A 15,632-nucleotide genomic window follows, 5' to 3' on the forward strand; every position below is an offset into this window, starting at 1 on the left:
ATCTGACAGGAGAACTGTTATTTCCCAGCTGTGAGAGATTTAGTGCTCAAGAGGATTGTATCTGTTCACATGGTTTGGTCTTGGTAGAAATTGAAGGGATGATGAAAACAGTTCAGGCAGTACCTGATTTTGTAAAGGTGAAATTGTTCTTTCTACTTGCTTCTTGTACTCTTACACAGAGCTTTAGGGATTAGTCTTGCATAGGTGCCTAAACCTGTAGATGGGAAAGCAGCTAAAACATTAATTAGCAAAATCTAAGGAACACAGAGTATTTATAGGATAAAGCCACCCTAGTACTTAAAAAGGTGGGAGAAAGAAAAAGAATAATTAAGAGGAAAAGCAGCTATGTAAAATGGAACTATGGAAACAGTGATGAAAAAAACTTAGAAGTCTGAACTCTCTTAAATACACTAAAGTGTAAAGTGATATCTCTGAGGAAAATATGTTTTTAAAAATGAGAACTAACTTATGTATGCCTTAATTTGGGGGTCTTCAAAATTTCTGAAAATCAGAATTGTTTTAAACCATGCCCTATGCATATCTGGTGTACTCTATCACCACCTTAATTTTGCAAAAGTTCATTTGCTACTGATATTTATCTTGAAAAATACCAATTAATAAATATTAATAAATACCAATTAATAAATAAATACCAAACGCATTTATCCTTGCTTATACAGTCTTCCCCAGTCTGTATGCAAAAGTGATGTCCTTATTGGGGGCAGTTGGCATCCAATAGTAAGAGAACAGCAGTTTTGTCATGTTAGAAGGTTTGACAGCCCGTCTTGTCTCCATTGCTGTATTTGTGAATTTAGAAACTTCCTCTGCTGTTGCATTCACTGGGGGCCAGAACACTCTTGGGCAAAAATCCACAGCTATAATTAGTGATTTAATTTTAATGTAGATGAATAGACAATCCTGAAGCCAGTAATTAAAATGTCATTACTTGACACAGAAGTTAGCATATTTGCCTAATGTCTGTTAGCAGAAGCTGCAGAGACCAGCCCAAATGAGAATTTTGCCTGGGGAAGAGGCACAGCAACTCAAGGCATCAAAACTCCCCCTGCCCCTGGTAAACAGCTGGACAGCCCCTGCCAGAAAACGGTGAAGTGTTTTTTGGGAATGCACAGGCAGTAACTCTGACCCCTCTGTTCTAGCAGAATCCTGGGGTGTCCAGAAAGTATTTCTTTCGAGTAACTTGGTTTATAGCCTAAGCCAAATGCAGTTAGGAAATAGCAAGGGGAGAAAAAACAGACTTTGTAACAAGTAGCCTTGGGGATGTCTGTATCCAACAAGTATGGAATTAGTTCTGTGTATCATGTGTAACTCATTCAGACAGCGTTCCCAGAGTAAATAAATTTTAATCTGTATTTTTAATTCAGACTTTAATTTAACAGCAAGTCTCAGAGAACTAAGAAATCTGGATTCAGAGGCTTAGTTTAGTGAAAGAAGAGCAAAGACATCTCTGGGATCTTCAGTCTTCTGTCAAAAATAAACTAAAAGCAGCCACAAAGAGAAATGAAAAGTAGCCTCAAACATCATAGTAAAGTATAACTTTGCATGTGAATATTTCAGAGAAAACAATAGAAGTTAAAAGCTGTTGTTGAAAAACATAATTGCGAATCTATGTTTAATAACTTTTTTAATCTAAATTCTGGGAGATCTGAACTATGACCTTTCCTATTTCTTTGCCATTTTAATGACACAAGCTCGTGAGTAAAAATATTATCAATGTAAATCTAAAATCTAAAGGCTTCAGAAGGTTTCATTTTTTAATTCCACTTTCTTTGGAGTCACAGTAAGAGTTCTGCAACTTTAATCCATCAAGCAGCTTTGCAAAACCATCATGAAAATGTATGAACCCAAGAACAAAATCTACTCACCCAACCTTACAGCAATGATTAAAAAAAGCCCTAATTATAGTATAGTCACCCATCAAAATAAATTACTCAGGGTGAGTGGGTAAAAAGAAGTTTGCTAGACTTCCTTAAGGAGGTGGTAATTGTCTTGGATTTTGTTAAAATACATCACTAATTATATTTTAACAAAGTCTATGTACTCTTTTCCTCTTTAGTAATTTTATAAGATGGTTGTAAGAATACTGAGAAAGGGATTTTTCAGTTTTAGAATATTCTATACTTGTGTGTTTTTACTGCAGAACAAAACAGACATACAAAAAATGCTCTTAATTACATATACAGACGATCAGAAATGTTAGAATAAAGTGATTTCGTAAGAAGATGGCAATCAACTGGACATACTTCTATGGCAAAGTGATGTGTGAGCACAGTGAAGTGAGAGCATGGTGGTTCTGCATGGCTCATGCAAGTCCACAGAATCTGCGTTTAAGAATTCCTTTCTGTCTTTGACATCCATTGTATGCAAATGATGCTCAGGAAAGTGGTTGAATCACCATTCCAGAAAGCGTTCAATAAATTTGTAGTTGTGGCACTCAGGGACATGGTTTAGAGGTGAACATGGCAGTGCTGTGTTAACAGTTATATTGATGATCTTAGAGGTCTTTTCCAGTCTTTAAAATTCAGTGATTCTAATGCTAAATCCTTCAGAGAAGATGTCTGCAGCCCATATTCCTGGGATGTGTTGACCAGGAAAACTTCAGACAAAATTTGAAAGACTACCACCCACATATGATCTTACCCTGCTGGTTATACTGCCATTGTGTTGGGCCTGTCCTAAACAATACCAAAACCATGGGTTTGTTTTCTTGCTGTCTTCTAGAGGTTAGCAGAAGCCTATGCTGGAACTTACATCCAAAGAATGCACAGGGTGTGGACTCCATATGGCAGCAGCCTTGAGCCTGATGTCCCAGGGTTTGCAGGCTTGGGATCGCCATAGATGGAGATTTTTTTTTTAGCCACTTCGTGGATGATTGCTTTACTTAATACCAATTAAATACTCCATCAGTTAAACACTTAAAGCTAGGCAGGGTGAATATAGGCCATAATAATTCATTTGTAGACTCCAAAGCCGGTTAAGTCAAAAAATAAATATCTTGTTATTAAAAGACCATTGATTTTCATAGAATCATAGAATAGTTTGAGTTGAAAAGGATTTTTAATGGTCATCTAGTCCAATCCCCTTTAATGAGCAGGGATATCTTCAGCTAGATCAGGTTCCTCAGAGCCTTGTCCAAGTTGACCTTGAATGTTTCCGGGGGTGGAACATCCATTACCTCTCTGGAAAACTTCTTCCAGTGTTTCACCATCCTTCCAATAAAAAAATGCCTATTATCGAGTTTGAATCTATCCTCTTTTACTTTAAAAAAACCCTTGTGCTATTGCAACAGGTCTTTCTAAAAAGTCATCCTTATAAGCCCCCCTTTAGGTACTGAATGGCCACAATAAGGTCTCCCTGGAGTACTCTCTTCTCCAAGATGAACAGCCCCAACTCTCAGCCTGTCCTCATAGGAGTGGTGCATCATTTTAGTGTCTCTCCTTTGGACTTGCTCCAACAAGTCCATGTCTTGTGCTGAAAATCCTAGAGGTGGATGCAGCACTGCAAGTGCTGCATGAGAGCAAAGCAGAGGGGCAGAATCCCCTCCCTTGCCCTGCTGGCCATGCTGGTTTGGATGCAGCCCAAGACACAACTGGTTTTCTGGGCTGCGGGTGCACATGGCCATGTCCAGATTTTCTCCTACCAGCACCTCCAAGTCCTTCTCAGCAGGGCTGCTCTCCGTCTGTTCATCCCCAGCCTGTGTTGACACTTGGGCTGTCCCACCCCCGGGGCAGCACCTGCAGTTGGTCTTGCTAAACCTCATGAGATTCCCATGAGCCCACTTCTGGACCTTGTCCAGGTCCCTTTGGATGGCATCCTGTTGTTCAGGTGAATCAACCAAACCACTCAGCTTGGTGTCATCTGCAAACTTGCTGAGAGTGCACACAGTCCCACTGGTGATGTTACTGATGAAGATATTAAATACTAGTTCTTCCCAGTATGGACCCCTGAGGGACACCACTTGTCACCAGTCTTCATCTGGATACTGATTATAAACAGACATAAGTTATGAACAGATGCTTCTTGTTGCATGCAGTAGGCTTCTAGTCTTAAATAAATGCAGCCATCTTCTTTTAATCAAATAATAAAATATTCGTATTTGTTCACATTATTATTTTATTGAAAATTAAGCTAATTTCTGCTTACCTGAAACTCTCTATACCGTTTTAGTCCATTACATTTCCATATGTACTTGTTTGTGAACTGTTAAAATATCAAATGTAACTCAAATCTAGGCCACAATTAGACTTCAGAGTACTTCCCCCTAATTTATTATCAATAGTGAGTGATCACAAAAGCAAATATGTAGATGTTTAACGTTCATCATAACATTTGCAGTTATTGTTCTCAAAACTGGAAAATAAGGTTTGTCTTTCATTTCCTAGAGTTGTGGCTGACTCACACAATTTTGACTGATACTTCAGCAATTCAAAGCTGTATAAACAAAAAAGACAGATCAATCTAAATGAGGGTGCTGAATAAGCAGAGGCAGGTGTGTATTTGTAGCTGGGTATTGTTTCATCCCACTCTAAAAATAAGTGTGAAAAGGAATGTGTCTGCTCTGGGCTCAGAATGTGAGTCACACCATAGCTGGAAGTATTCATGCTAAAAGCTTCTGGCTCTGGCACACCTTTTATTTCCGTGTGGTTGTTCATTTTTACTATAATTTCCTAATTCCTCAGCACTACTTTTAACTTTCCATAACACATTTTTAAACAAAGAGTTTTTAGTTTCTTAGATGAGATCAGTGGAGCTTCAGGAGCAAAGGATGCTCTCAGCAATGACCCCCTTCCTTCACAGCCTGATGGCTCAGGCTGGCCTGGCCCAGGAGCTAAAGGAGCACGTGCTCCTCCACAGCCTGGAGTGCAGACCTGGCACAAAGCCTTTCCTCTCCCTTCTCTGTTCAGAAGGATGGCAAGTGGAGATGTCCACTCTATGCTGCATTTTGGCTCTTTCCTCACAGAAAGGGAGAGGACCTGGGAAGGCCAGGCAGGGGAAAATGTATGTAGGTCAGTCCCTGCAATGGAGCACGAAGTAGAGCACAACATGGGAGACAAATTTATAACTGTGCCCAGTAACTGGGATCACTGGGTGTCGAGCACATCAGTGTAGGCATTGTCAGGACATCTTGTTATCATTTCAGCATGGTGGTTTTCCTGCTCCTTTACTACCACCCAAATGCTCTGTGTTTTTTCTTCCACAAGGGCTTACCTTTTCTCAGGGAGCAACTTAGGGTATTGCTTCATCATCAAACATTTTATCGATAAAAGTCTTACTTCTTCCCGACATAGGTGAGCTAAGGTTAAGGAAAAAAATAGTAAACTGTTTTGTCCTCCTTATTTCCCCTTTTTTCTGCTTCTTGTGACTTTCTGGCTTCCTGATCTGGTCTCTGTCGTCAGAGAAAGCCTACCCAGTAATTTGTCTGACTCTTCCTTGCAGAATCAGGGTGCTGATGAGGGTTCATACAGTTCAGGAGCGGCAAGGGATACTTGGTAATTGTCACTGTGCCATGGCAGCCAAGCCACTTCGGCAGCCAAATCAAATAGGTTAGGCCAGACCATCTTCAGTGTTCAGCTGCACTCAGAACCAGCTGGGAGCACTGAAGCAATCAGGAGCAGCAGCCAGATGGATTAAGCAGTGGTGCTTTTTCTGCACTGCCTGTCTGCTTTGATTCAGGCCCAGCACAAAGACCTTCACTTAGGCTTAAACTGATCTCTTGACTGTGCAGCGGTGGCAGGTAAGTATACACACATTTTTTTGAGTACAACAAGGAGGGACCTGAGAATAGAGCAGCTGCACTTATTCAAATCGAGGGAAAATGTCTCTACCAGTGCCCCTTGGCAGACGTTAAGGCATAAAATGCAAGAACAGGGAAGTTATGCAGAGTTCCATTCTGCACTCCATCAATCTGATTGTATGGGACTCTTGATTCAGAATTTGTACCTTGACATTTAACAGGCTTTCATGGTCTTTTTCATCTATGACTTTGTATAAGTGCTTTTTGACTGCATTTATGATAATGGCAGCATCTGACAGTGAATGCCACTATTCTCTTACGCTGTGTGGAAAAAAAAAAAAAACCACTTCTTTTGCTTGTTTAAACCTGCTAATTTCATTGGGCATCCTCTTGTTCTTATGCAGTGGGAAGCCAAGCAGCCATTCATTGATTTTCTAGGCACTTTCCCAGGGTTCTCCTGTTTTTATACATATCTGCCATATCCCCCTTCAGCTGTCCCATTTCCAAGCTGAAAACTCAAAATCAATTTAAGCAGTTCCAAGCTTTAATTGCCCTTCTTTAGGTTCCCCCATGTAATTTTTGAGAGGCAAGTACCAGAACAGCAGGCAGTATACAAAAGAGAGGGTACTATGTAGTTTTGTATAGTGCTATAAAGGTGTTGTCTGTTTTGTGCTCCATTCATTTTTTAAAAAAACTCCTAACTGCTGTTTTTTCTGACTGCCAATGAGCATGGGATTTATGTTTTCTTCTAGTAAGCTTTCCTTTTTTTCTTTTTTTTTCTTTTTTTTCTTTTTTTCTTTTTTTTCTTTTTTTTCTTTTTTTTTTTTTTTAAAAATTCCTTTTTAAAAATTAAGTACAGTTGAAATTATTTATTTGGTGTTCCTTTTGTACCTACAGGAAAATAAATTTCAGTACCTTATGATTTGTGTTTCAACAATAAGCTGTTGAACCAGCCCTGGCCTTGCTCAGGGAAGATGAAAAACATCAGAGATTTTCCAAACTTCATGGCAACAAAAGTTACTGTTTTTAAATATTTAGTCTCTATATTTTGCCTAGATATGACATTTGCCAAGGTTTTATGAGAGTCTCCCATTAGCTCTAATGTCCTAACTCTTAAATAAGGAATTTCAAGACACTGAGAACCTCTTCTTGATAAAAGACACAGTTTACATTGATTCTAATTTTTCTGTAATGGAGCATAGCTCCTTCATTGAAATTACTGGGTCTCTCATCCTATATATTTTTTCCATTGGAGTTTAACTAATTATTTTGTGAACACTGATTGTATATATGTGTATAGTTTCTTATTTTTATTTGCAGTGTTTTTGCGTATTTTTGAATTAAAGGTATAAATCAAAAGGTAGGTGGTAATTAATAATGTAAAACTCACTTTTAAATTAATGGTTATTGGATCATAAAGCACATAAAGTGTTACATTAGAGGACAGAAGTTGGAAATTATACAGCATTTCTAGTTTGAAATTAAATTAGTTAAATCCTCTTTGGCTCCTGATCTTACATGTGCATTTTTTCTTATATTTTTATATATGTGATATTCACTGATTTTTTTTTTTTAGTGCATTTTATCTGTCTCTCACTAATACATACAGTCAGTCAAAGTGAAAAAGTGTCCAATATTTTAAAATAACATGAGAGTATCCTTCAGTTAAAACACCTCATCTACTATTCAGGATATTAGCATTACTGCTAATTACTACTGCACTCAATTTTGTATGACAATGACAAAACTAGAAACAAAGCAAAAAAAGTCAGGGTACTGCACTTTTAGTTTCACAGTTTGTGTCACACTGGTACTATATGCCTGGGATATATCTGCTGATATTTATGGAATCAATGGAAATCAGTGCATATTTGACAAGTTTTGTGAAGCTTGAGGCCTCTGAGGCACTGATTGAGACTGGTAAAATGGCTTAGGCTGGGGAGTTTTTTTAATTGAGGAATCCTTTTTTCAAAATATATGTAATTTCAGACATGCAGTCTCACCAATAAAGGTAACATGATCTTAGAGCAATACACAAGTAGATTTCCAAGTGAGCACTGTTGGTTTTCAGATACTCTCAAAATAGCCCCTACTGTCAGATCTTAGAAATTTGACTGTGACCAGATCTGATTTTGACATTTTTTGGAGGTACAGTTTTGTGAGTGGATCAATGTAGATTTCCTTTTTCCCCCTTAGACCCCAAATCCTGCTCCCCTGCTCTAACTCCAGCAGTCAGAGAGAGGTCCCACAGTCACCCCTATACAGCCACAGCTCACTGCCCTACTGGGGCTCTGGGTTAAACCTGCTGCCATTTCACAAAATCCTAAGAAAATCTGTAGTGAGTCAAAGTTTCATTCAAACATCCCTAAGCCCAGAGCGACTATGAGTGTCATTTAACGCAGTACATTTTTACTGTGTATTGCAATTACAGAAACATCTGTTATTAATATTTTTTTGCTACACTGCTGTGAAAATTTCATTGAGTATTCAGTAGTTGCAAGGCTTTTCAGTTACTTACCTGTATTGAGGTGGTCATGTGGCTGAACATTGTAAATCCTTGGAAATAGACAGGAGTACAACTACCAGTAGTAGTTTTTGCTCTGCCTGCAATATGTATTTTATGATAGTTTACTGTGCATGTATAACATATGCATTTATTTTTGTCGTGCCTGTATATGGTTATGAAAATTTTGTCAGTTGCTACTGCTGTTTGATCATACAGAAGTCATAAATGTGGGACAAGAAATTAAAAAAGGGTCATAAGGTCTACAGATATTTTCATCAGCTTGATATCCTTACACAGGTACACCTTTTGGGGGGGCGGGGCGGGGGAGAGGTGGGAGTGGGGAGGTTTCTTAGACCTGGACAGTATTTTTAGTTTCCCATAATGACTGCTGTAAATCTACTTGTAAAATATCATGTTCATTGCACTTCAGTGCAGCTTACAGATGAAAAAAGGATAACTGCATAAATAGCATGTTTTCATCTTTATGTCTTATATTACTATGTTTCTTTCTAGAAAGCACATGATTTTTAAAATATTATTTAATTATATTACTGTTCCTATTTTTAGCTATGTTTTTATGACAAATTTGCTGTATCAGTAAGACACCAATTTTGAGATCAGATGTGCTGGAAATTCAAACATACAGATATTGATAGATAAGATGGAGCCATGGTCCATCTAATCTAATAATCCTTTTGACAGAAAGTAGATGACTCAGAGGAAGCTGCCAGAAATTTCATGAGAAACAACTAGAGGGTAATCTGCCAGCCACCTTGAGTCTTCTCAGAATTCCTTAGTACTTTGAGATAATCTTAAGACCTAAAGCATAAGGTTTCAACTTTCTTTGAAAATATATTAACATTAACTATTCAAGTTTTGATCTTGTGAATAGCAAAAATTTGACAACTATGAAAAACAAGATAGTGAGTGTTGCTGAAAACTGCAAATCTCTGAATCATTGGATGATTATTTACTTTCTAAGCAGGTGAGATAATTTGAGGGAGTGAAAATTACATAACATAATAAATAATCAATATTCTTATAATGATTTTGATCCTTAAGAAACTCTTGGTTTGTGGCATAAATGTTGCAAAACTAATTTGTCCTAACTAATGGTTTGAAATAAGAGAACAGCTCTGGTATGCTGCCTATTTGTCAGGTTTTTGGATGAGAGAAATGTAAACTTAACCTGTTATAGTTTCAAAAATTGTTAATAAAATACATGTTTGTGAGCATAATTGGATCACTTGTGATACCACTAAGAAAATTAATTGCCATTTCATGAAAGGTAAATATTCAATTTCCAGAAAACATTTTGAACTATTCTTTATATTAGCTGGTGAGCCAGATCCTACCTCACACATCCATTAATCTAAGACAAAAGAAGCAGCAGCAGCCTGTGTATTTCTGCAATCTTATGTGTTATTCCTTTTCTTTTCTTTGCAGACAACTATTACGGCACTCCGAAGCCTCCAGCAGAACCGTCTCCGTTGCTGTTAAATGTGACAGACCAGATCCTCCCAGGTGCCACTCCCGGGGCTGAAGGCAAACGTAAAAGGAATAAGTCTGTGAGCAATATGGAGAAGACAGGCATTGAACCGCCAGAGGAAGAAGAGGAAGAAAGACCTGTGGTCAATGGAAATGACGTGACAGTAACACCAGGTCTGTTCTTCCTTCTTACTTTGCAGTGAGTTTCTGTTATTCAGAGTTCTCAGTTACCTCCTTCTGCAGTGAGAATATGCATGTTCAGGTAAGGATGTTCTTGCAAGAGTGAAAGGCAGGAATCCTGAATATTAGGATTTCTCTGAAGCCTAAAAAAAATTACTTAATCTGTATTTTGGGGAGTCATCTCACCTCAGCTACTGTAAAGATTTCTGTCTCTGAACTAGTCCCTTTGAACCATATGTATAGACCAAGGAGAAAAACACCTTCTTTCTGAGTATGGATTGTGACCTGGTTTAGATTTCTAGGTTAGGAAATCAATCACAAGTGCCTGTTCCTCTCCGTTGACTATAGAGGGAGTCTAGAGAGCTGCAATTTGGTCAGATGAGTAGTTTCTGTGTTTCAAGCCTTCTTGTTCTCAAATGGTGACACTCACAAGATTGTTCAGCATTTATGAAATGAACTTTTGTAAATTCTTATAAAGAGTTAGCAATATTGTGGGAGTCTAAAGTCACCACATTAATAAAGTTGTGGCAGTGCCACTGAAACTTAGCTGGCAGTACTATCTGGAGGACCTGTTTTCAGGAATGTTTCAGAGCCTGCATAAAGCTGATAAGGGTTTCAGATGTCTAGTCCTAAAAGACAATTATTGTTTTATTCCTTGGATCACAGTGCTTCAGAAAAAAAGGGAGTCCATGTAGACTGGTATCTTTAGTGAGAGCACTCCAGCCTTTTCTGAAGCAGGTAATCAGCTTCCCCCTCAACCTTTCAGCAAGACAATACTTCACAGATCTTAATACTTCTTATCCTGAAATAGAATTTAAGAAATGATTTTGTTGTTGTTCGTATAGAAAATTTAAGAATTCAGCTTTTTATGTCTTTCTGAGAAATAATGCTGTGAATCCTTTTGGTAAACTTAGAAATTCAGAAACAGATCACTGAAGTAGAAGTCTATAGTGACAATTATATGGATGAGAAGATAAAATGAAATATTGCAAGTTCTCTAAATGTATACATTACTGTGAAACAAAGTATATCTATTACCTAATCCTCTATGCTCTGTAGAAGGATTTTCATACTGCAGAGTCTATATATACCTTTCTAATTCCTGCTTCATTACAAAGCATATCGAATTTGATATCTTCCCATCCAGTATGATTTTGCTCATATTTTTCTTTAGCTGTTGCCTAACATTACATATAAGGGAAAATTCCTGTGCAGAATCCATCCTTTTCTGCGAGAGGTGTACAGGAGCAGTGGGGTGAGAGTGGGTGTGGTTCTTCCCCTTGGCTCTCCAAAGGGCTGCAGTATTGTTCCCTGGCCACTGCCATCACATGCTGGACGAGTCTTGCTCATCCCTTCCACACAGATTGCATCTGTTGGCGTTGCTCTGGCACTTCGTGCCTTTCCTACACAGCTAAGCAGGAAAGGATGAAGCCCAGAGATCCTTACATAAAACATCAGCACTGCCGCTGTTGCCAGGATACTTCCACAGTGAAAGAGGCAAAGGCAGGATTTGGTCTCTGATGTGTATTGTAGAAATCATTAGAAATACCATTCTTTGTAGTTATTCAAAATGTGCCACATAACAGACCATTGCTGAGGAGCAATTTCCAGGACAATATATGTTTCAGCTCCAAGTGGATCAAGAGCCAATATTTACCTGTCTTTTTCCTTGAATTCTACACCTATAATTTGCTTCTCCCAGGCAAATTCCATGTGAACAATGACTAGGCAGCACCCAAGAAGCAGGCACTGGCATGTGCTGTGTAACAAAATGAAATACATGAGCATGGGTGTAAGACAGCCCCCCCATCTTCCCCCTCCTCTTCCCCCCAGAGTAATTCCTGTCAGTGTGGCCAGCAGAACAAGCAGTGCCTGTGTTGGCTCTCATGGTTTCATAAGCAGGGTTTTGTTGTTCAGTTACACTGATTGAGGACTTTGGGGATTGTAGCAAAGCAACTCTGTACATACATGCTGTGTTGCCTTTGTTGGGCAGTGTGGCTCCCACAGACCCTGTTACTGCAGTCATTTTCTCTGCGAGCTGACAGAGGCTTAGTCACTTCTAAAATGTCAGTGCATTTGTAGTTTGTGTCTTTAAACAATCAGGAAAACCAGAATATGTTAATTAATTTATTTATTTTTAAACTCTTGGTGGTGAGAGCATTTTAGTTTTTATAAAGAATCAGCAAAGGTAGGACATTTGTTATTGCCAATTCTTTTAGAAAGTGTGTTCTATTTTAAATACTTCACTTCCAGGAGGAGGCTTTTATTAATTATAAGACTCTTGGGACATCTGAAACATTGATTCATTTTTTATAGATGCTCAGCAATTTAATGGCTTACTAACTGCATATCCAAGCCTGTCAACTCAAAGGACTGCTCTAACACATAGGACTACTAGTTTGAAATAACAACAGATCTAAGATGAATCTGAAGAAAAGAACCCATCCTTATCAGACCGATTAAGTGATATCTGTGGTTACAGAGATCTTTGTGCTTTTGGTCTGAATTTTCAGGCAACTTTTCAGTGTCTGTTGCCATAATCTGTGCAAGTGTTGAGCTTCAGCAATTTTTCATTAATACCTTCCGTATGCCTTTCTTCGTGTCCATCAGATTTCTCTGAGACAGTTGTATATGGACAAAGTGATCATAATTGTCTGCTCAATGTGTTTATTCTTTCTGATTTTTGTCACCTGTCCTTAGCCCAGAAGCCACCAGGAATCCTTCTCAGTGCTTTGGGATGGGGCTTTTGGCCATTTTAGGATGGAGCATTCTCAGTCCTTCATCCTGGATCAAGTTCTCTCAGGACAAAATAGTATGATTTGGGAGATGGGATTTGTCTCATCCAGTTTTAGTAAGTTATATGCCTAAATGCCTTACTTTTTTGTTTGAGCTATTTGTCTCTGCTCTCTTACTATAAAATAAGAAGAAGAAATTCCAAAGAGTAAGAGAACATAGATACACATTTTAGGGATCACGTCTACAATTTAGAATTATTAATTCAGCCTACAGATACAGAAGAGCTTAAATGGCTAAATTTAAATGAAGAATCTTGCTATTTTCCAAGAAACATATGAGAGACATAATCTATAGATTAACTGTTAAAATGGGTAAGATTAGACTTAGTATTCGGTTTCTTACACTTAGTGCAATTGTCTGCATTACTGGGCGAGACATATGGCACCTGAGAAAACTTTCCTAATGGACACTGTGTTGAAATTAAGGATTTCTGCAAAACTGATGCATTGACTAAATAGGTAAAAAGAGACTTGATCAAATTGTAACCCAAAACTTGTCAGACATTCAGTTTTTACTGCTGTCACTGTTTATGTCTGCAAAGAATTGAGTCGGTCTCCTTCACAACCAGCATCAGTACTTGACACTGTTGGTCAAGTCACATTTGCTTCCCACTGCTGACTGATGAAGTGTTCATCATCCAAACTCCTGAAGAATCACTTTAACATTGAAGGCATGCTTATGTATGTGCATTATTCTGACAGTACTTGAGCAATGATAAGTTGCACCCAGAGAATAAAGTTCTTTCAGGCTCAAATTAATTGAGGGGTAAGATATGATATCAAGTTTCAAAATTATCATTCCAGACCTTAAGAGTGAACAGAAGACCAGAGTCCCAATGCTGTCAATCACCATGCAAGGTGCACTAGTCCCAGGCAACATGCTGAGTTTATTGTTTTATTATTGCACAGCAAAGACAGCCAGAGGCATGAAAACAACATACGTAGCTTCTGAGAGCCATGAGATTTTAAAACATACAAAAGTTGATATCCATTGATTTTTCTTGGTGTGTTCTTTATACTCAATTTACCACAGCTAGGTCACATCCTGTGACCCACAGAATGCCCTGTGCTCACCCAGTCTCCATGACTCCTGCTTTCCTTGCCCAGGTTCAGCTCCTGGTTTTCACTGTGTCAGGAGTCAGAGGGAGCAGTGCCTCCATACAAAAGCACCAAGCCCTGAATATGGCTCCAGCTCTGTGGGAAAGGGAACAGCTCCAAGGCTGCAAAGTGGTGTCTTCACAAGAAAGTACATACACGTATACAGGCAAACATGAGTTAAACTACTATTGTATCCAACAGTTGTTTAAAAAGGATGGACTCTTTCCTGTACAGAATTTAAGAAATCAGCCATTTGATACAACAAGGGTATAAAGATGTGAAATATTATTCAGAACTGTTAAAACCACCCCATAAATTACTATTTAATTTTTTTTTTCTGCTGATATTCCTAAGGTTATATGAGTTGGTACTTTCAAATGAAGAGAATAAGTTTTCGAACTTCTCTACATGAGTAATCTGCAGCATTAATATAAATGAATAAAGTGACAAGGTCCTTTTACATATTTAGATGGCCAATTTCAAGAATTAGACTGTAAATAATAGAAAAATTTAAAGTGCAAGCAACAGCATTGATGAAAAATGCTGAGACTATGACAGCATAACTACTAGTTTGCCGGGGTTTTTTTAAATGGTCACCATATCGACTACAAAATTATAAAGAATGTGTCATATCAACGTATATCAGTAATATTTTAACTGCTGGTATTTGAAGCTGGGTATGACAGAGTTGGGGTATTTAAAGATAGTTATTTTAACATACACATTATCTTGTTCTCAAAGAACTTTGTATTCCACATATGCAATAGTTTGCTGGTGCTTTACTGGTGTCTATTCTGTCACTTCTCAGGACACTCTTGAGAAACTGTGTTAATCTGATTTTGAAGACTGAACCATCTAATCTGTTTTGTAGTGAGACAGAAGCTCTAGTAGGCTATTTCAATTTCAATTGATTGGGGTTTTTTAGTGACAAAAATACTTATGGGCTAATGTTGTGGTACAATTTTAGGCTCTTTTTTACATCACATATTCCAAAGGAAAATAGTTGTACTCACCATGCAATACTGTCACGTTGCAAATTTTGTTTGTACATTCAAGATGCTGCTAGTTTTTAACCAGAAGTCAATTTTTTGTTGTTTGGGGGTTTTTTATCAAATCAAAAATTATAGATGGATATCTATTAGAAGAAAGAAAACCAGTGAGGTGAATATCTACCTTACATGGAGTATAGGAATGATAGCTGCATGTAACAGAAGGTGAGATGACACCATAGAGCTTTCAGATAAGTGTGACTAGGATGTCCACTGTGTAAAGATTACAGTTATTAAATGGCATTAGGCAATTCCATCTTAATTGCTTGGGTTTTAGTCATCATAATGTCTTCTCCATTATGAAAGTAACCTATTAAAAGGTAATGATCCAATAATTAATTATTCATGAGATTGGGTTTAAAATAATTATATTTTAAGTTGCTAAATATAAACATCAGGTTCTTTTTTTCCCTGCTGTATTTTGATAGCAATCTCTGTGTTAGAAAAGCTCAATATTTCTTCTAATCCTCAGGGCTAAATTTTCACTTTTTTTTTCTGTCATCATGATGGCTGGGATTTGTTAATATTGTTATTGAAAATCACGAATCTGACCTCTTCAGACCTGTTGAAAATAAGATCTTGAGGGAGAACCCATATTAGAGATATCCTGGTAAAATCCCAGGACACAGTAGTGTCACCCCATCTGCACTCTGTCAGACCAACTGGCTGATCAACAGTCATTGTGTGTGATGCACCTGTGCCCCAAATGAATCTGCCATGTGACCTTATGCCTTATATTCAGTTTAATCTGTATGTCTTCCTTC

General features: G+C 38.0%; 1 protein-coding gene across 11 annotated transcripts in view; it reads left to right on the top strand.

Annotated features, from left to right (window-relative positions):
* MAGI2 (membrane associated guanylate kinase, WW and PDZ domain containing 2) overlaps positions 1-15,632 on the top strand; it is a 717,920-nt gene that overhangs the window by 461,914 nt on the left and 240,374 nt on the right. For all 11 annotated transcript variants that reach the window (XM_039570838.1, XM_039570837.1, XM_039570839.1 and 8 more), the window contains one exon: positions 9,705-9,920. In XM_039570838.1, coding sequence (XP_039426772.1) covers positions 9,705-9,920 — 216 coding nt within the window. The remainder of the gene's footprint in view (positions 1-9,704; positions 9,921-15,632) is intronic.

This window comes from Corvus cornix, chromosome 1A, assembly GCF_000738735.6.
Source record: "Corvus cornix cornix isolate S_Up_H32 chromosome 1A, ASM73873v5, whole genome shotgun sequence".
NCBI lineage: Eukaryota > Metazoa > Chordata > Aves > Passeriformes > Corvidae > Corvus > Corvus cornix.